This window comes from Drosophila hydei, unplaced genomic scaffold (assembly GCF_003285905.1).
Source record: "Drosophila hydei strain 15085-1641.00,03,60 unplaced genomic scaffold, DhydRS2 tig00000001-arrow-pilon, whole genome shotgun sequence".
Lineage (NCBI taxonomy): Eukaryota > Metazoa > Arthropoda > Insecta > Diptera > Drosophilidae > Drosophila > Drosophila hydei.
Genome location: NW_022045643.1, coordinates 12,282,024 through 12,302,433, shown reverse-complemented (window position 1 = coordinate 12,302,433; position 20,410 = coordinate 12,282,024). Strand labels below are relative to the sequence as shown.

At 37.5% G+C, this 20,410-nt stretch overlaps 5 protein-coding genes and 1 non-coding gene across 10 annotated transcripts; 2 read left to right on the top strand and 4 right to left on the bottom strand.

Moving 5' to 3' along the window:
* Positions 1-156: 156 nt before the first annotated feature.
* Positions 157-2,048, top strand: LOC111599847. 4 transcript variants are annotated; one of them, XR_003944373.1, is made up of 3 exons: positions 157-527; positions 1,766-1,831; positions 1,893-2,048. It is a non-coding gene; the product is annotated as an uncharacterized LOC111599847 (transcript). The 4 variants fall into 4 exon arrangements; XR_003944374.1 differs by having other exon boundaries at positions 157-556; XR_003944376.1 differs by lacking the exon at positions 157-527 and adding an exon at positions 1,149-1,167.
* Positions 2,049-2,240: 192 nt separating this feature from the next.
* On the top strand, positions 2,241-4,929 carry LOC115482734 (alpha-1,3-mannosyl-glycoprotein 4-beta-N-acetylglucosaminyltransferase A). Its single transcript, XM_030225706.1, has 2 exons — positions 2,241-2,296; positions 2,374-4,929. Exon 2 carries the CDS (start codon positions 2,424-2,426, stop codon positions 4,191-4,193), a length of 1,770 nt encoding a protein of 589 aa, XP_030081566.1. The 5' UTR covers positions 2,241-2,296; positions 2,374-2,423; the 3' UTR covers positions 4,194-4,929.
* A 4,536-nt stretch (positions 4,930-9,465) lies between these two features.
* LOC111599818 (alpha-ketoglutarate-dependent dioxygenase alkB homolog 7, mitochondrial) lies at positions 9,466-10,589 on the bottom strand. Its single transcript, XM_023315606.2, has 4 exons — positions 10,402-10,589; positions 10,147-10,337; positions 9,920-10,087; positions 9,466-9,859 (listed from the first exon to the last, which is right to left on the bottom strand). Exons 1-4 carry the CDS (start codon positions 10,460-10,462, stop codon positions 9,539-9,541), a joined length of 741 nt encoding a protein of 246 aa, XP_023171374.2. The 5' UTR covers positions 10,463-10,589; the 3' UTR covers positions 9,466-9,538.
* Positions 10,590-11,574: 985 nt separating this feature from the next.
* On the bottom strand, positions 11,575-13,379 carry LOC111599803. 2 transcript variants are annotated; one of them, XM_023315584.2, is made up of 3 exons: positions 12,862-13,378; positions 12,760-12,795; positions 11,577-12,449 (listed from the first exon to the last, which is right to left on the bottom strand). In XM_023315584.2, exons 1-3 carry the CDS (start codon positions 13,072-13,074, stop codon positions 11,778-11,780), a joined length of 921 nt encoding a protein of 306 aa, XP_023171352.1. In that variant the 5' UTR covers positions 13,075-13,378; the 3' UTR covers positions 11,577-11,777. The 2 variants fall into 2 exon arrangements, with proteins under 2 accessions (XP_023171353.1, XP_023171352.1); XM_023315585.2 differs by lacking the exon at positions 12,760-12,795 and having other exon boundaries at positions 11,575-12,449; positions 12,862-13,379.
* Positions 13,380-14,416: 1,037 nt separating this feature from the next.
* On the bottom strand, positions 14,417-16,299 carry LOC111599817. The gene is made up of 2 exons (XM_023315605.2): positions 16,208-16,299; positions 14,417-15,490 (listed from the first exon to the last, which is right to left on the bottom strand). Exon 2 carries the CDS (start codon positions 15,475-15,477, stop codon positions 14,608-14,610), a length of 870 nt encoding a protein of 289 aa, XP_023171373.2. The 5' UTR covers positions 15,478-15,490; positions 16,208-16,299; the 3' UTR covers positions 14,417-14,607.
* A 1,992-nt stretch (positions 16,300-18,291) lies between these two features.
* Positions 18,292-20,125, bottom strand: LOC115483325. Its single transcript, XM_030224714.1, has 2 exons — positions 20,034-20,125; positions 18,292-19,308 (listed from the first exon to the last, which is right to left on the bottom strand). The coding sequence occupies exon 2, from the start codon at positions 19,293-19,295 to the stop codon at positions 18,426-18,428; it is 870 nt and encodes a 289-aa protein (XP_030080574.1). The 5' UTR covers positions 19,296-19,308; positions 20,034-20,125; the 3' UTR covers positions 18,292-18,425.
* Between the last annotated feature and the right edge of the window lie 285 nt (positions 20,126-20,410).

Genomic DNA, 20,410 nt, shown 5'->3' with positions numbered 1-20,410 from the left:
AATATACATTTGAATTTAACAGCTGTTTACTGGTTTCAGAGAACTGTCTCTGACACAACAATAACATAGAGCGCTTATCGGCTGTTCCTGCGGTACTAGTTCATAATTTCGTAACCAACACTGCTCCCTAAGTTTTGTTGCACTTGCTAACACTGTGAAATTGAATGCCAGTTTTATTGTTGTTATTATCTCAGAAGCGTTTTGTTAATTTCATCAACTTATGCATATAATAACGCGAGTGTTGCAATTATTACGAAAGCATATGTACATAATCAACTAAACTATTGCAACAAAAATGTAGCCATTTGTTAGGCCAGTGTATGCGAATCTGCAAAGCGTATGGCATAAATTTAGCAATACGACGAAGACACCACCCACAAAACCGACAAATTGAACATTTGCGTTTTGTTTCTTCACTGAATCAATTCCTATTAGCACAGTTGGCGTGTCGTTACACACAAATTGCGTAAATTGCGCACTGATTGTGCGTTATTCTTGGAGCAGCAATTAACTAAACATTACGTGCAGTGAGTAACAGAGCAAAGGGCAGAGCGAGGTATGGCTCGAAATTTGTTTGTGACGGCTTCTATGTGCGTGAGTGTGTGAGTGTGTGAGTGTGTGAGTGTGTGTGTGTGCGTGTGTGATTGATTCCCTATGGGAGCACCTTTACTAATGTTGTTTATTTATTAATGTTGACTGTTGTTGTTGTTTACTTATCAACTATGTCATAACTGTTAATACTCACACGTGCCCTCCCACCCACGCGATGGATTCAAATTAGTTGTAATAGAGCCTAATAGTAGATAGATAGACCCGTTATATCTTTTCGGGTTTCCACGTAATTATTCGAAATGCATAAAAAAGGCTAAGAAATCATTAATGTAATCTAGGCTTGAAATTTCGTAACTATTCACACTTAAAACAGAATGAATTAATAGTCGGAAGTTGAATGAACTAATACTAGGAATCTCTTATCTTAGGATCTGCGTTTGATCTGCTTATATATTACATATAACATTAAAGGCATTCATTTTAAAATTATTTAATTAGCTTATTGCTTACGAACCCATTCTCTCCATAGTATTATAGAGATATACGTATGTATATACCTGAGGGAAATAAGTAATGCATTTGTATCTTGGGAAATAAAACTAAATGAAATGAAAAGTAGGTTAACATTTATTTTTAACTTGTAGTTAGGGCTTATAAAAAGAAAAAATAATAATGGAAAAGTTTAATTTTCTCAGAGTAACTTACTCTCACTCTTAGTTCTCTTAGGTTAATATTGTTTGTAAAATGTATTCCTATATTAGTATTAAAGATTTATATTTGTTTTTGCGTAGTTAATTAAAATGAAATTTCATTTAATCCATAAAACTGTTTATGAACTTTACTAATAATTAAATTTACATTAATAGACTCCCTATAGAAAATGTTGCGGTAAATTCTCGATTTCCGTGTTTGGCACATTATCAGCAACAATGTATATGTCGGATATCTTTTCAGCTGTGCTCAAAAAGCGTTTTAGCTCATTAACAAGTATTAGCTTATTTACTAACACATTCTGTTCGGGTTTTGTTTTTGTTTTCCTGTCTCTTTTCTTGCGTTAGCGCTGGTGAACAACCCACCGACGATCGAACGACGAAATAACAATAGAAACAAATATAAAGCACTTGGCGCTTGGCCATGTAAATAGAAAATTTTTGCACACACAATATACACTAATAGATGCGGCAGTATATTATATAATTTATTGTTTTTGCAGGTCGTGCGGCGAGAATAACGACAGCTGCACCATAAAAAACGTTAACAACGACGTTCACGGTTAAGGGTAAGCCAACAGCAGTATCAAGACCTGGCAGACTTGTTAAACGTTTCAACATTTGCTATAGCCCCAAACTAGCTTGTATGGGGTGCACCACCCACTTATAGCCGCTTGCATTAGTCACAAAACCGTGAAACGAAAATGTGGACTAGTAAGACGGCAGCCAACAGTTCACTTGGGGCAGCGATGTGGCTACGAATTGCACAACAAACTGAACTGAAACTCGAGCGAATTGGTAAGTGCAAATAGAGTTAAATTGTTGAATTAACCACTATAACTATAAGCTTTGTTTATGTATTCAGATTTGCAAACAAAAACATCGAAAAGTGCCTTCTTATGTTCCTTATCAGCTTTCGCAATGATATCAATTGTATCTAATTTATTACCACTCCTTAATGAAGTTTTGTTTTTGATTGCAGAGAATGTAGTGGATCAGAAGTGCTACGTTGAACAAATGAATGATGAATGCTGGTATGTAAGACAAGTTATCTATAAAAACCCTAGATTGTATTCCATATAACTTGATGTTCTCTTTTTTGTTTACACAGTCTAAACGACGTTAAATGATAGAAGACTTGTTCAACGAGCGAACGTAAATATGTTTAAGATTCGACAACGTAATTGCATGCTGATTGCCACGGTGCTTATATTGGTGCCCTGCATTGTGATATTGATGGTATTGGGACCAGAACTATCCACCGAAACGTCGCTGACGCAACGTCTGGCCGAGTGCCATATGCGACTGCAGTATCTGGAGTCTATGTATCGTGCTCGGCAGGAGGATGTCTCGCTGCTCTCACAGTACTTGGGCCAGCTTCAGTACAACAATGGCAGCAATGTGACCAATGTAAGTCCGCCGCCACAGCCTGTGCCGAACTTGCTGGATGCGCTTAGTCCGGAGGCACGTCAATTGCTGCGCAATGCATCCCATGTGTCTCGATCAGGAGGCTCAGGATTTACGCGTGGCTATGTGTCCGCACAAAATATACGCTTACCGAACGCTTATCACTTTCTGCCACATCTACTGGACGATGCTGGCTCCTTGCGCCCAGCGTATTTTCAGAGCAAAGGCCGGTCGGATGTTAGCATTGTGCTCGGCGTGCCAACAGTGCGACGTGACAAGCAATCGTATCTGCTTGCCACGCTGCACAACCTAATTGAGAACATGAATGATGAGGAGCAAAACGAGACCCTGATAATTGTCTATATTGGCGAAACAGATTTCGATGCAGTCCAGCTTATAGCCAAGCAAATTGAGACCAGCTTCGAAACACATGTGGAGAGTGGACTCATAGATATTATAGCGCCAGCGCCCAGCTACTATCCAAATTTTGAGCGCCTGCGCATCACACTTAACGATTCCTTGGAGCGTGTGAAATGGCGTAGCAAACAGAATTTGGATTTTGCCTATCTGATGGCCTATGCGCATTCGAAAGGCACTTTCTATGTGCAACTGGAGGATGATATATTAACAAAGCGACAATTTATAACCACAATGAAGAAGTTTGCACTTATCAAGAGCGCTCTAACCAAGCCCGATCAGCCAGCCTGGTTTGTTTTGGACTTTTGTCAGCTTGGCTTTATTGGCAAAATGTTTAAGAGTGCTGAGCTGCCATATCTTATAACATACTTTCAAATGTTCTACAATGATAAGCCAGTTGACTGGCTGCTTACCTATTTCATTGAGTCGAAAGTATGTCGCACGGACAAGGATCAGAAGCATTGTAATCTGGAAAAGGCAAGGTATTGGCAGCACTTTCGCAAATCGCTTTTCCAGCACATTGGGACCAGCTCCTCGCTCAAGGGCAAAGTACAAAAGCTAAAGGACAAACAGTTCGGTAGCAAGGTTCCATCCTACTATGCACACACGCACAATCCGCCCGCGCTGGTCAAGTCGAATATAGCGCCGTACAAAAACTATTTACTAAAGCGAGCCTATCGTGGCGAAACATATTTTTGGGGTCTTTTGCCGCAGCCCGGCGACTTGGTGCAATTCATCTTTGAGCAGCCAACGCTGCTGCGTCGCTATTTATTCCGCAGCGGTAACTCGGAGCACCCGTCCGATCGTTTCTACAACACTACCGTGGAGCTGCTGCCCGCTGATAGCTTGAGCGAGAACTCGTCCGTTTGGAGTACGTACAATACAACAACGGATGGCTACCTTGTGGTGGGCGCATTCGATGGCTTAGGCGTGGCCGAGGGACTGCTCGATCCGAAGATTGGGGCCATCAAGGAGATACGTCTCCACGTACACAGCGACAGCGAGAACTGGGCGCTGCTTAGCGAAATCGAGCTGCAACAAATGGACAACAATGCCAGCCACTTGGAAGCGAATGCTGCCAAGCCGCGCTATATCGCTGTCAGCTGATTGCTGCATCGCCATCGGCACCAGCAGCAGCTGAATAATTGTAGTGGCGATATACCCAAACATTGATGTTTTCCTAATTTGTACATCTATTTGTCTGTCTGTGTATATGTGTGTATATTTTTTGAGCGCTACTTTTAAAGCCTATCCTCTAAATGTGTAAATAACTAACCTCCAGGTATAATTATAACATTTAACTGTAACTATTTATAATTGTAAAACCGAGTTTACACGTGTGTCTGGTTCGTTAAACAATTGTACAATTGCCTCAATTGTTTTGGAATTGAATTTCATTATGCGGCAGAGCATAAACTTTTCTAAAACTGAAAAAAATACAAACAGAAAATGAAAAAAAAAATCAAATAAAATTCAGAATGAATCAAACATTATTTTTGCTAATATCTGTCACGTGTGAACCAATTTGTAACCGGTACAGTGTTTAAATACGCCCACGATAAAATACTGAAAGTCTACATAAATGTAAGCGAATTGAATACACAATATGTAAAATCTATAAATGTCTTAAAACGATATGAACAATAAGTAAATCGAGATTCGAACAGCCATATTTATAAATCCAGAACGAAAATGAATATTCCTTGTAAACTTGCAAAGCACGTTTCTCCATTATACCCAGCATCCCAAAATATTTCCTCCAAGTGCCCCTTCCACTGTTTCATTGTGTTAATAATACATATAATAGACATAAGAGAACCAACATTGTAAGAATAGTTGTGCAATACGCTACTGTGCGCGTTTCTTTATACACAACTATTTGCAATTGTATTTAATTTTGTTATTTTCTATACATTTCTAAGTATTTATGCTAAGTGTTATCCTGTATGTGAACTATTGGCAACTATCTTGAATTATCACATTCCACTAACATTGCTGATAAACTTTATATTTTTAATTACACACGCTTGAATCTCAAGAAACCATTTCGTTGTCCATCTGCGAAGGAACAAATCATCAATTTCGAATATTTTCCACAATTGTTATTTGCCTTTTCGACTATTTAACTGTAATTTTAGCTACAGTTACATTGTATTGCAGATGCCATAAATTAAATATTAATACGTATTAGATAAATTTCATAGCGTAACCGAGAAAACCCAAAATGCATTACGACCATATTTAGCATTGTTGCTTTTTACTGTGATTTGTTAATAATTTTTGCATGAACAATGAAGAGAGCGAATAACGACTAATGTGTGTTTAGTATTAAATGAAAAATTTTTTGCTGATTAGTCAACTAAATTGAAAACAAAATAATTTTTTACATAAAACGAAAGAAACAAAAAAATTAATAATAATAATAATAATAATGATAAAATTGTAATTATACAGTAAAAACAATTGGAAAGAATGCCAAATTTATGATAGAGTTTAAAAGTGAGAAGATTAAATATTGATACTTTGGTTCCTGTTGCGAAAACGAAAACGAAAATGAAGACATACATATATTGTTAGTTATATAGTGGCATATTCCATTCAAATATCGAATTCAATTTTTCGGGTGCTTTAAAATATTCATTACAAATTACAAATTACAAATATGCCAACTCAAGCAAACAATTAATTTTGGTATGACATTTTCTAGAAGCTGATGTCACTTTTAATACTTTGCTTGTTTCATTTAAAGTATCCTATATACAAATATCTGAATATATATACACATACTATATATTTTTTTACATATATCTGTCCAATGTACGTACTTTCGAGATTCACAATAATTTCGCACGTAATCGGCAGAGAAATCTCGTTTTCGACTCACAAATTGCAATTGTAATAGACTTTTCTCTCGAGACCGAATCGGAACAGACTACATAAATTTACTTAGCTAATGCTATATGTACTCTTATATAAATGTTTGCTAACGATTTCAGTTGAATCTTTACAAAATTCTCCCAGCCCAATAATAAATAACGAATCAAAACGAATGCACGCTTCTAATGAATGCTTGAAACATGCGTGAACTAACTATTTGTGTGCAGCTTAATAAATCAAAACAGAAACATTTCAACAAATTCTGATTGAGTTTTTCTTTATTTGCCGTTTTTTTTGGGGGGGAAATGTATAAACTTTTATAATATTCTTTCAGGTTGCATTTAAATTTTTATATTCTATCATATAATGGGATAACAAGCCAGAGCGCCCTGGTCGGAAGTACCCAACTAGTAGATACCTGGAATTTTGCGCTCACCTTGGCCCATTTATTTATCAGTTATTGAACTCTTCAGAGTGCAATAATTATTCAAGGAGTGTTTATTCGGCAAAGCAAAGGTGTACTATTATACGTTCAAAGTTTGGGCAAAGGAGAAAACAAGCAGTAAATTTGAACATTTGAATATATTTGAAAGATAGGGAGAGTGAGCACACGGAAATCGAGCACAGGAGATCGAGCAAAGGGAGGGCGCGTTTAGGAGAGTGAGCATAGGGAGAGTGAGCATAAGGAGAGCGAGTACAGGGATTGCGAACACAGGGAGAACGAGCACAGGGAGAGCGACAACAGGGAGAGCGAGCTTGGAGAGACTGATTATGGAGAGAGCAAGCACATGGAGAGCGGGTATAGGGAGAACGAGCACACAGAGAGCGAGAACAAATGAGAGCATGGAGAGAGCCAGCATGCAGAGAGCAAGCGTGGAGAGAGCTAGCACAGAGAGATTGGGCACAGGGAGTCCGACATTCCCGCTCTAATGAGCCCAACTTCAAATGCTGCTCTTACAAGAATGATTATTACTATACAATATTCAAAATATTTAACAAAAATGATTATTACTTTTAAATTCATATAAATATTATGATTAAATTGTAATTAATTAATGAATATTATTCTTAGTGTTCCGGATGTAGATACGCTGCATCGAGACTTGACATAAAAATGTATTAAATCTCTTCCTACCCTAAGCTAACCTGCGTGTATTTTTTGTAAAAGAGGATATAGTTATTAATGATAATCCAAACGTTCCAAACTCACATGAACAAATCTATATAAAAGTGTTTGTGTATAGTATATTAAATTTTAATTTTGGCATTGGGAGACACGAGTTCAAAATTCAAATGCTGTTTTCAATTCTTTGCACATAATTTTGTTAACGTGTGAAAAAAAACAAAGATTAGATCGATTTTGGGAACACAGAAGTCTAAAATAATAAATAAATAATAATAAATCTAAAATAATAATGAGAATAATAAGAATAATAAGAATAATAAGAATAATAATAATAAATATTACCCCATAAGCCCATAAGTCCAAGGAATAAATCAGATTGAAGTGCAGTCCAGGGTCTAAGCACATTTGCATTGAAGTTCAAAAGTTCTTTTAGCCAACTTGTCGTTGCGCCATTAAGCCATTTCCTTGCCATTCGTTGCGGCTTTTGATCCCAACAAACTAAACTGTCGCAGAAAAGAAAAAACTCTATGGTCAAGAGCAGAAAAGGAGTGGAAAAGAGAAAAATGTGAAATCTGAAATCTGAAATGTGCAACTTTGCGAGTTCACAATGGGTAACTGAGATTGTTATGAGTGGATGGCTTGAATGGGAGTGCGGCTGGCCATGCAAATAATAATAACAGTCGAATTGCCGAAATAAAGGAGACCCGAACAAAAGTTAGACAATATTTTGTCCCTTTTTATTTTATTTTTATTTTTATTTCTATTTTTTGTTGGGTTCCACTTGAGAATGTCGCCGCAGTTGCAAACTGTTTAAATGTTTATAATTTGTACAAAGTTTTCAGCTGCCATTTGATTTGGGGTTGGCCCAAATTGGGGGTTCGGGGCGACTTTGCAGCTCGCATTCGACTGGCAGTAAATGTTGATGGCCTTTTTACAGACTCACCTGCAGCCGGTTGACGATGTCAGCCACCAGCTCAGTCTTGGACAACAAGTCACTGGATCTATTCAGCGTCCGGGTCTCCAGTGCCTTTCATCCATCAAAGCGATATTTTTAATCTTATTAAAAGATCTAAGTCATTATATTATATCAGACTTGTACAATGGCTTGAGTAGACTTCACACTCGACTCAACTCGACAAGGCCTGATTCATTCTCGCCTGAATTTTAAATTATTTTCAAGGCAAACTTATTTAGTTATAAAAAGTCAGATAATTATTTAAAATACGATTTCTTCTATTCAAAGTGCAGCTAAAGTAGTTCCATCAAATCTTAACAAGAAAATACATTTCAAGTTTAAAACACAGTTATTTTAATTAGTAATTTTAGTTGTATATTGTTTGTTGATAATATAACAATACAGACTTTATCAGTATTAGTGTATCACTGTCAGGTCTAAAAGCAAATTAGTTTTTAACTCTCAAACCTTGAATATTTAAAAAGCTATTTTCCGTTTAAGGCTGATAAACGTAGAGCTAATTAGAGCGGAAGACAAATATTTTTTTTCGCTTTACCAGACAGTGTTCACGTACTTCTATCGATTCTAATTTAAAATCTAAGTATAATAATGTAGAGCAATCAGATTGCAATCATTCGCGATTTTGACATAACTTAGTTTTTGAGATATGCCTCTCTTACGGCATGTGAACATACAGATATTTTAGTAATTAAATTTTTTTTTAAATATTTACAAAAAAAACCTAAAAAAAAATCTATTATGTTAAAATATCAAAAAATTAAATACTGACAACTTGTTTTCCGAATAACTAATCTATAATTATATAATTTAACCTGATTTGAAATTAAAATACTTTTTAGTATTTTCTTCAATTTTTATTAAATTTATTTTTTATTATTTTTTTATTTTATTATTATTTTTTATACATATTATAAGGTACAGAAAAAGGTTAATTTCATGGCTAATTTGGCTGTAAGTCTGTTAATCCGTTAAGCCTCGCAGTTCAATTAACAGTTATGTGGATGGCATCTGCAAAGTAACAGCGCAAGAGAGCGAGACGCGCGAGCTTTTCGGCCTTAAATAAGAGTTGAGAAATGGGCACAGAGAGTTTTCCTCGCCTGTCAGCATGCAGCATATAGAAATCATGAATGATGGTCATAGCCGGAGGGAACCCACCGCTGAGTTATCTGCGAAATGAATGGCATCATTTGCAAATCGTCATGTCTCCTTATCACATAATACCAAGGCGCAGAAAACATTGACACAGAGAATTTGTTGACAAAAGAATTCAATAAATTCCTTGAGAAAATTTATCTACATCAATAAGAAGCTCCGGACCACTGCCAGCCCACATGCAAATTATAAATAAAGAAATTTCACAGCTTCGAAAAACTTGTATAAACAATTGTATATTTAAGGAAACAGTTCTTAACATATTTGTATACATTTTTGTAAGATCAACAAAATAAACTTAACAGGTATTTAATGGGATGCTTAGGGTTCATTGCGGCAAATGATGGAAATACGACGTGTTTTCTGAATGGGATTGCCAAGAAACTTGGAATGCTCGTTGGCGAGGATTTCGTGCGTGAAATTATAGCGTGCCGTATGTCTCATTATGTAGAGCGAACGACGAGGCAATAGGAGATCCGCATAGAAGTTGTTCTCAAGCAACGCCGCCGGCTGCTGACGGTACGCGGTATCTTCGGTGTTATCACTCGAACTGTTCTGCTTATACTTTTGGGCATCTGTGCGAACAAGACGCATGACGCTGTCGCTGAGTAAACTTATGCCGGAAATGGTATTGCCGCAGTACTGAGAACGATATATAAAAGTATTGAAAATACAGTTATGCCGACAGTTCGATAGACTCACCCGGATGCTGTCCACATGTGGCTTGATGACGCCATCGGCGGCTAAATCCAAAATGTGCACATAGGGCATAATAGCGCCGTTGAATGCCACTTCACGTACACGTTCCAGAAGTTCGCGGTTTTTTGGATACCATTTCTTGCGCTCAGTTTCCCGAAAGCCATGAATCGCCTGCACAAGATTTAATTACACTAATGACGATGGCTATGAGACAATCTTGCAATACTCACATCGTCCCAGTGATCAAATTCATAGCGCAGCCGGCTCATGTATGGCTCAATTTCCTCGTGCAGCTGTTTCTCCTCTTCTTCGCTTATGAAATCAGGTATGATACGCATGTCCTGCTCAAAGTCTTTTCTTTCCGCAGTCGGCCAGACTCCATGAAAACATGTTAAGCCGGTATTCTTTTTATTTGCCGCAACTACATTTACGCAACAAATGCTGTAAGTCTCGCCACATTCAACTTGTAATTGCTACATACATACCCGCACGGTGGCATCGTCTTAAGATTTGTCGAATTAGTTCGCTGCGATATAGAATAACCATTGTTTTGCATAAGATGCTCCACAAAACTTTAGAGGTTGCTTCGTCCAAGTCCTGCGAACAGCTGTTCGGTTATTCAATATCAGACAAGAATTTAGGTTTTGCCCATCCCTGGATAGAAGCGCGCGCAAAGTTGTTGTGTCGTTATCGTTTATCGGTACTCAAAGTATAAATTACTTAGAAAATTATATTGAGAACACAAATAAATTATTTATTTAATAAACATTTTATATTTGACATATTGCTTAATCATACATTTTTTAATTTTGTGTTTTAATTTATCATCTGTGAGTAAAAATTGTTTGGGTAGAACAAAACACAGCTCAATCTATTTTATTGGATTACCATTTACGTGATACGGATTTACCTGCCACAAAATTAAAAGGGTTGCGAACGAAAACAAACAATTTGTAACGCAATATAAAAGGGACGAGGGTAGAGTGGGTGGTTGCTCGTGGGTGGCAGTTGTGCTGCTGCCGCACCGCAATTCAGCGGAATGTTGCTTGGCATTTTTTCAAGCGATTTGACGACCCGGCCACAAGCTGATTACATCAATGCAAATGTAATGGTCGGGATAGACTGGCGTTGCTGTAGGTGTTGGAGTTGCTATAGGTTATAGGAAGCTGTATCAAATTGTCCTTTAGTCCAGCGCGGTACACACTTCTTGCAGAATTACGTAGTCTATGCTGTCATTCACAGTAAATAGGCGCAACATTTTTCCATAATAAAAAAGGGAAACCTGAACCCAAAGCTCTCGCTGTGTATCCGTGTATCTGGTATTGTTCATCTGTGCGCCAACGTGCGTTGGCGTGTAAATGATAAATGAGCGAGACGCAGTTGCCCGTACGTTCAACTGTTCCGGCACCTAAGGCAACACCATCAACGGGCTATTAGGCGCCATTGTCCTTTCACGTTGTTTTGTTCGTCTTATACAAGTAAAAACCTTCTCACTGAATAATGCCATGAAATGTTGTTTCTCTCAGACTTTTTCCTTCCGTTTAGGGTACACAATTCTTACAAAATATGATTTATTTTTTGTCATTCATTAATGTACAATTATAAAATAAGAAAAGAATGTATCATGTCTTAACTACGATTAGCTGAAGCATAATTATGTCTTGGTTGACAGTTATAAATTAAGAAAATTAATATAGGAATACATAAGAACACATATCTCAAAGTTTAACTACGATTAGTTAAAGCACAAAGCATTATGGCTTGGGTCATTTCAGCTGTACAATATATCGAACTGCGTAACATTATAAACTTTTTAAAACTTAATAATTATACTCTACATTTACTTCTAGATTCGAGGTAACTAATTTTGTACGGGTTTTCGAACTCGCTTGTGGCTCAGCGCCTGGGCCAAGAGCATACGCTTATGCTCCAGCTGTGTGCAAAGGCCAAAGGAGTACAGAAACGATTCCTTGGGATTTTGCGCTTTAGTCTCGCTGTTTACCTGCTTGTTAAGACGCGCTCGCTTCAGAGCTGCCTGCAATTGCAGGCGACTGACATTCACCGTATCACTCTTGTTGCCAGCCTCTGGTGGCGATGGCTTTGTTGCTGTTCTGGAGCTCGATTTAGGCATAACAGCAGCCGCAGCAGGAGCAACTTCATTCACAATGGTTTTCCTTTTGCTGCTGGTGGCCGATTTGGTGGGCTTTGTGACTTCATTTTTGGCGCCTAACGAGTTCCTTTTGTCTTCATCGATAGTGAAGTACTTGCGTCGCAATTGGATCTCTGTGGGACGCTCTGCCACTGAATGCGGCTTAAAGGGCAAAAGGCTGTTCGTGCAGACCAAAGGTACAATAGCTTCGCTGACCATTTCACTGATCAAATTGCTATTGGGCTGGAGTTGTTGCTCCGTGAAAGGCAAACAGAAGCCTTCGATGTCCTCTTCCAGGCGAATCATCAAATATTGACATTCGGCATTGATCTGATGCACAGTGTCCTCAATCTCGAGTAGATAATTGTTCTTAATCTCGGGATCCTTAAAAATAAAGAAACCAGTAAGCAATTAAACAGGACTACTATACTCGGGTGTGACCGGCTAGTAGATACCCTCAAACTTTCGTAGTTCTCAATATCGATTCTTCGATAATAAATATGTGGTCTAAGTGATCGATTATTACTCCTGAATAGAACTAAAAAGCGGACGGATAGACGGACATGGTGGATCAAAAATATATGAGGTCAGCCATGCCATTTTCAGCCTTTCAGAAACATTTTCAGAAAATTATTACAGCCTCAGTTATATATGTGGGTTGGTTCATAGTATAATAAAAACAAATGCAACTTACGGCATCTGCCTGCGCGGCAAAGACATTTGTGATTGTCTGCAAATTATTAGAGAACATATGTCGATCAGTTAATCTATCAAAGATGGAGCTAACAATTATTACCTGATGTACAGAGAGATACGTTTTCATAGCGCGCTGGCAATAGATTATATCGTCGAGCAGTTTCGTTGGCATCTTGTAAAATTGTTTGAGATAATATTGAAAGAAACTGTGCGCGCTGTGCATCGAATTTGCTTTACGCATTTTAATGAGAAACGCCGTAATGATCTCGTGACGTTCCTTAACGGAGAAATCATTGAAATTTATGGATTCCATTTATAACAAATAAAGATTAGCGCATAAATCCACTTGTGTTTTGATTATATGTTTTGATGCTTCTTTTGCCGCTTATTTATGCCCAGGGTTGATCGTGTCATTTCGATACATCGGCATCGATAAGTATTTTGCCAATTCATGCGTTTGTTTACCAACACTGAAACATTTCTTAGTTTTTGTGTTGATGATTTCGATTAGACACCGATCTTAGGCGCCAAGTTTGAAATATGAAACGAAGGACTTAGTCAAGAACTCGAACATATCTATATAACATATTTATATACATGTTTGCTCGTTGCTTATTGTCTAAGTGAGTCTAACAACTTAAATATAGTCATATTGGTACAATGAAATTCCACTTTATAAAATTTTAATAAATATTTTTTAAAGCTTTACACTTCTTTGAAGTAAAATTTAAATTAATTCTAAAAAATAAAACAAAAATCTTTTAAACTTGCAAATTAATTAGGCCAACAGTCTCTTAAAATAATGATAATGCTGAAATATTATTTCTAATAATTTGTATTCCCTTTTTCACTGGATGCCTGAGGCATAAGAAAAAGGGCACTTGTTTCCCATTTTTATTTTTTTATTTTGGTCCCTTGTCGCTTATCAACTATGCATTTTGCCTTAGATATTCCTGTGATATCCCACGCAACTTTAAGGCTTTTCAGCGTCGGCACATTTAGTGCCAAAGTTTTGCGAGCGACGCAGAAACCGCAAAAGGGTCTGACCCGAGCCACTTCCCCCCGTCTAGTCACGGCATAATCTCTGTAAGGCTTTGTCGTCGCCATAGCAACAAAGCGCAAAGGAAAACTTTAACCAGAAAACACCGCAAACAACCAACTTAAATCTTACAATAAGCTCTGCCATCCAAGTCAAAATGACGAACAATAAAGCAAACTGAAAGCTCAAACTTCTAACTCATAGATCCCCGAAAATGTCTGTGCAGTTGTATGGGCATCAGTAAATTCAAGTTTGTACTAATTGGATATGTGTTGCCTCAGTTTTATTTATATTCATTATGTACACCTACGTCCCACTATTTCCGGTGTATCGACAGAAAAATCATTTTTGAAAAATATTTCAAAATTCGAATATTGAAGTAAACGTTTAGTGCTGAGATGCGCTTAGTAGATTCTTCTCTTTCCTGTCATTTTTCAGTTCTTGATCTATAAAAATTAGTTTAGCTTGACAAGAATTAGATAAACAGAACAAGGAATTTAATAAATCAGCAATTATAAGAAGAAGAAAATATATTTATTGAATTTTATGAAAGTTTACAATACAGTTTTAATATATATTAGACTCATTTTTTAGTTTTTTTTTGATTATAGCTGTATATATTAAATATAGAAATATTTTAGTAACGGATTAAATCCAGAAGCAGAACGGTTTGGAATCGATTTATCCAATTTCAAGATTGACCACGTAGTTTAAAGCTGAGGGCATAAGAAGCCAGCGAATGTTGAAATCCGTCTTCTTTTAGCATTTCCCACGAAACAAGTACAAAAATAAAAACTGTTTAAAGTTTCATTTCTTGCGGTTTTGATCAGTTTTTCCGCTGAAGTTCGCAGCGCATTTAATTTTTCGCTTCTCCGTGGAACGCAAAGGATTTGGGGGCGGCTGAACGTTGTTCTTCAGGTCAATCGACATTACACTTGAGAATATCTGCTCGATGTCATAGTTCGAGCCCTTCACTTTTTCGGACTTCAGAAACTTGATGCATATTTCAAACCTGGCCATGTCGAAATCCTTGCCATACAGTTTGTACATCTTGATGGTCTTCTTGACGATCGATGCTCGCATCTTCAAATCGTTAACCGTCTTGATAAGGGCTGCGAGTGCGATGTCGCAACGGCTGTGCTGAAGATAGTAGCCGTCTGTTTGGCAGCTGCTGATGATGGCCATCACCAGATCGGGCAGTGGCTCGCGCAAGGCTCTAGCAAACTCAGGTAAATCCTCCTTGGCGAATATCGCCCCAGCCAACGGAGTGAGCACTATCTCGTTGCGCGCCACTAGATATGGCACCAGCTGGCAGTACTTTGCCACCGCCAGGAGACTAGCCTGCTTGAAGGTCAGCTCTAGATGGCCGTGCAGCAGGCTTGGCTGCGTGGGCGGCGGCGGGTTTTTGGTGTACAGCAATATGGTCACCTTGTTTTTTATTGAATATTCTTGCGCGCACTTCGATACCAGCGTCATTTTCCGCACCTCATCGATGTTCTTCGCCTTCGCCTCTTTGGCCTCCCTGCTGTATTCGAAAATTACCTGCTCGGCGAAGCGGCGGCTCATTGTTGCATTTGCATAGCTCGGCTCATCGCAGAAGTCCGGGCAAATTTCAGTGAAGGTTTTCATCAACTTTTGAAAATCGAAAATAAATTTTGGCTTTGCTATTTCGCTCATTCTTAATGAGTATCTGCAAGCAAATAATAAACGACTTTATCTTTAACAAAGTTTCTATCTTAGATATAAAGCATAAAAGATCAAATAAGTATTTTATACCCTTCAAGAAATACTTCTTGGGATTACTTTTTTCTTGGGAATATTTTAGCACACAGCTTGGCTTCTGTGGAGCTATGTGATATTTAGAGAATTTTTATGCGGATGAGATTAGTGACATCGAAGAGACACTTGCAACGACTGCAACAGAAATACGATGCTGAATTTGTTTTGAACTAACCGAGCCTAGCTCCATTGACTTAAAGAACCGAATACAAATATGTCCAAATAGACTTAAGGGAATGGAAGATGCCATCTATATTAGGTTCCCTGAGAAATCTATAAGCAAAGATTCCATACTTAGCATTTACATGTCACGCAGTTCTCGGGGTATCAGGGACTATATGAAGCCGCTAAGATTGTCTACATCACATTTCGATAACGTCAGCAGATATATTACGGCATCGGAGGCAAATGTGTATTTGCTTACAGATATGATTAAATGCTCTCGAGCTCAACTCAAATTCCGATAATGAATTAGGAAAAATCCATAACATTTTCATAACTGTAAAAATAATTCCATGGCACAGTGACACAAAATATAGTTAGCTATACAAATAGTTCATATAACTGTATTGTTTTGAAATAAGTATACCAAAAAGTATTCTATATGCAAATTGTAATCTCTGTTTACATTTTCTTTGTTTTTATATAGACCGCCAACGAACTGCGCGATTCTTCAATGTTTGTGCTTTTGCTTATAGTCACGAACTGAAGTTCGCCCGATTGCGGCGCAAACAGAAATCAAAATCGGCTAGTAGATACCCTCAAACTTTCGTAGTTCTCAATATCGATTCTTCGATAATAAATATGTGGTCTAAGTGATCGATTATTACTCCTGAATAGAACTAAAAAGCGGACGGATAGACGGACATGGTGGATCAAAAATATATGAGGTCAGCCATGCCATTTTCAGCCTTTCAGAAACATTTTCAGAAAATTATTACAGCCTCAGTTATATATGTGGGTTGGTTCATAGTATAATAAAAACAAATGCAACTTACGGCATCTGCCTGCGCGGCAAAGACATTTGTGATTGTCTGCAAATTATTAGAGAACATATGTCGATCAGTTAATCTATCAAAGATGGAGCTAACAATTATTACCTGATGTACAGAGAGATACGTTTTCATAGCGCGCTGGCAATAGATTATATCGTCGAGCAGTTTCGTTGGCATCTTGTAAAATTGTTTGAGATAATATTGAAAGAAACTGTGCGCGCTGTGCATCGAATTTGCTTTACGCATTTTAATGAGAAACGCCGTAATGATCTCGTGACGTTCCTTAACGGAGAAATCATTGAAATTTATGGATTCCATTTATAACAAATAAAGATTAGCGCATAAATCCACTTGTGTTTTGATTATATGTTTTGATGCTTCTTTTGCCGCTTATTTATGCCCAGGGTTGATCGTGTCATTTCGATACATCGGCATCGATAAGTATTTTGCCAATTCATGCGTTTGTTTACCAACACTGAAACATTTCTTAGTTTTTGTGTTGATGATTTCGATTAGACACCGATCTTAGGCGCCAAGTTTGAAATATGAAACGAAGGACTTAGTCAAGAACTCGAACATATCTATATAACATATTTATATACATGTTTGCTCGTTGCTTATTGTCTAAGTGAGTCTAACAACTTAAATATAGTCATATTGGTACAATGAAATTCCACTTTATAAAATTTTAATAAATATTTTTTAAAGCTTTACACTTCTTTGAAGTAAAATTTAAATTAATTCTAAAAAATAAAACAAAAATCTTTTAAACTTGCAAATTAATTAGGCCAACAGTCTCTTAAAATAATGATAATGCTGAAATATTATTTCTAATAATTTGTATTCCCTTTTTCACTGGATGCCTGAGGCATAAGAAAAAGGGCACTTGTTTCCCATTTTTATTTTTTTATTTTGGTCCCTTGTCGCTTATCAACTATGCATTTTGCCTTAGATATTCCTGTGATATCCCACGCAACTTTAAGGCTTTTCAGCGTCGGCACATTTAGTGCCAAAGTTTTGCGAGCGACGCAGAAACCGCAAAAGGGTCTGACCCGAGCCACTTCCCCCCGTCTAGTCACGGCATAATCTCTGTAAGGCTTTGTCGTCGCCATAGCAACAAAGCGCAAAGGAAAACTTTAACCAGAAAACACCGCAAACAACCAACTTAAATCTTACAATAAGCTCTGCCATCCAAGTCAAAATGACGAACAATAAAGCAAACTGAAAGCTCAAACTTCTAACTCATAGATCCCCGAAAATGTCTGTGCAGTTGTATGGGCATCAGTAAATTCAAGTTTGTACTAATTGGATATGTGTTGCCTCAGTTTTATTTATATTCATTATGTACACCTACGTCCCACTATTTCCGGTGTATCGACAGAAAAATCATTTTTGAAAAATATTTCAAAATTCGAATATTGAAGTAAACGTTTAGTGCTGAGATGCGCTTAGTAGATTCTTCTCTTTCCTGTCATTTTTCAGTTCTTGATCTATAAAAATTAGTTTAGCTTGACAAGAATTAGATAAACAGAACAAGGAATTTAATAAATCAGCAATTATAAGAAGAAGAAAATATATTTATTGAATTTTATGAAAGTTTACAATACAGTTTTAATATATATTAGACTCATTTTTTAGTTTTTTTTTGATTATAGCTGTATATATTAAATATAGAAATATTTTAGTAACGGATTAAATCCAGAAGCAGAATGGTTTGGAATCGATTTATCCAATTTCAAGATTGACCACGTAGTTTAAAGCTGAGGGCATAAGAAGCCAGCGAATGTTGAAATCCGTCTTCTTTTAGCATTTCCCACGAAACAAGTACAAAAATAAAAACTGTTTAAAGTTTCATTTCTTGCGGTTTTGATCAGTTTTTCCGCTGAAGTTCGCAGCGCATTTAATTTTTCGCTTCTCCGTGGAACGCAAAGGATTTGGGGGCGGCTGAACGTTGTTCTTCAGGTCAATCGACATTACACTTGAGAATATCTGCTCGATGTCATAGTTCGAGCCCTTCACTTTTTCGGACTTCAGAAACTTGATGCATATTTCAAACCTGGCCATGTCGAAATCCTTGCCATACAGTTTGTACATCTTGATGGTCTTCTTGACGATCGATGCTCGCATCTTCAAATCGTTAACCGTCTTGATAAGGGCTGCGAGTGCGATGTCGCAACGGCTGTGCTGAAGATAGTAGCCGTCTGTTTGGCAGCTGCTGATGATGGCCATCACCAGATCGGGCAGTGGCTCGCGCAAGGCTCTAGCAAACTCAGGTAAATCCTCCTTGGCGAATATCGCCCCAGCCAACGGAGTGAGCACTATCTCGTTGCGCGCCACTAGATATGGCACCAGCTGGCAGTACTTTGCCACCGCCAGGAGACTAGCCTGCTTGAAGGTCAGCTCTAGATGGCCGTGCAGCAGGCTTGGCTGCGTGGGCGGCGGCGGGTTTTTGGTGTACAGCAATATGGTCACCTTGTTTTTTATTGAATATTCTTGCGCGCACTTCGATACCAGCGTCATTTTCCGCACCTCATCGATGTTCTTCGCCTTCGCCTCTTTGGCCTCCCTGCTGTATTCGAAAATTACCTGCTCGGCGAAGCGGCGGCTCATTGTTGCATTTGCATAGCTCGGCTCATCGCAGAAGTCCGGGCAAATTTCAGTGAAAGTTTTCATCAACTTTTGAAAATCGAAAATAAATTTTGGCTTTGCTATTTCGCTCATTCTTAATGAGTATCTGCAAGCAAATAATAAACGACTTTATCTTTAACAAAGTTTCTATCTTAGATATAAAGCATAAAAGATCAAATAAGTATTTTATACCCTTCAAGAAATACTTCTTGGGATTACTTTTTTCTTGGGAATATTTTAGCACACAGCTTGGCTTCTGTGGAGCTATGTGATATGTAGAGAATTTTTATGCGGATGAGATTAGTCACATCGAAGAGACACTTGCAACGACTGCAACAGAAATACGATGCTGAATTTGCTGAATAACCGAGCCAAGCTCCATTGACTTAAAGAACCGAATACAAATATGCCTAAATAGACTTAAGGGAATGGAAGATGCCATCTATATTAGGTATCCTGAGAAATCTATAAGCAAAGATCTAAGTATGGAATCTTTGCTTATAGATTTCTCATTTACATGTCACGCAGTATCAGGGACTATATGAAGCCGCTAAGATTGTCTACATCACATTTCGATAACGTCAGCAGATATATTGCGACATCTGAGGCAAATGTGTATTTGCTTACAGATAAGATTAAATGCTCCTGAGCTCAACTCAAGTTCCGATAATGAATTAGGAAAAATCCATAACATTTGCATAACTGTAAAAATAATTCCATGGCACAGTGACACAAAATATAGTTAGCTATACAAATAGTTCATATAACTGTATTGTTTTGAAATAAGTATACCAAAAAGTATTCTATATGCAAATTGTAATCTCTGTTTACATTTTCTTTGTTTTTATATAGACCGCCAACGAACTGCGCGATTCTTCAATGTTTGTGCTTTTGCTTATAGTCACGAACTGAAGTTCGCCCGATTGCGGCGCAAACAGAAATAAAAATCGGTCAAGTCATGAGGAAAGAGAGATGATATCCGATCCCGATCCACCCGCTAAGCTCTGTATGCATGAGTAATTGAAAATCTATCGCCAGGGCTGCAGAAGCGATACGATTCAATTGCAATTGCATTAAATCATTAATAAAATGTTAAACAAAAACCATTTGATGTAATAGAAATTGACGCCAAAATATGAAATAAATATAAAATAAATATAAATAAATGTAAATAAATAAATAATAAATAAATATAAATAAATATAATG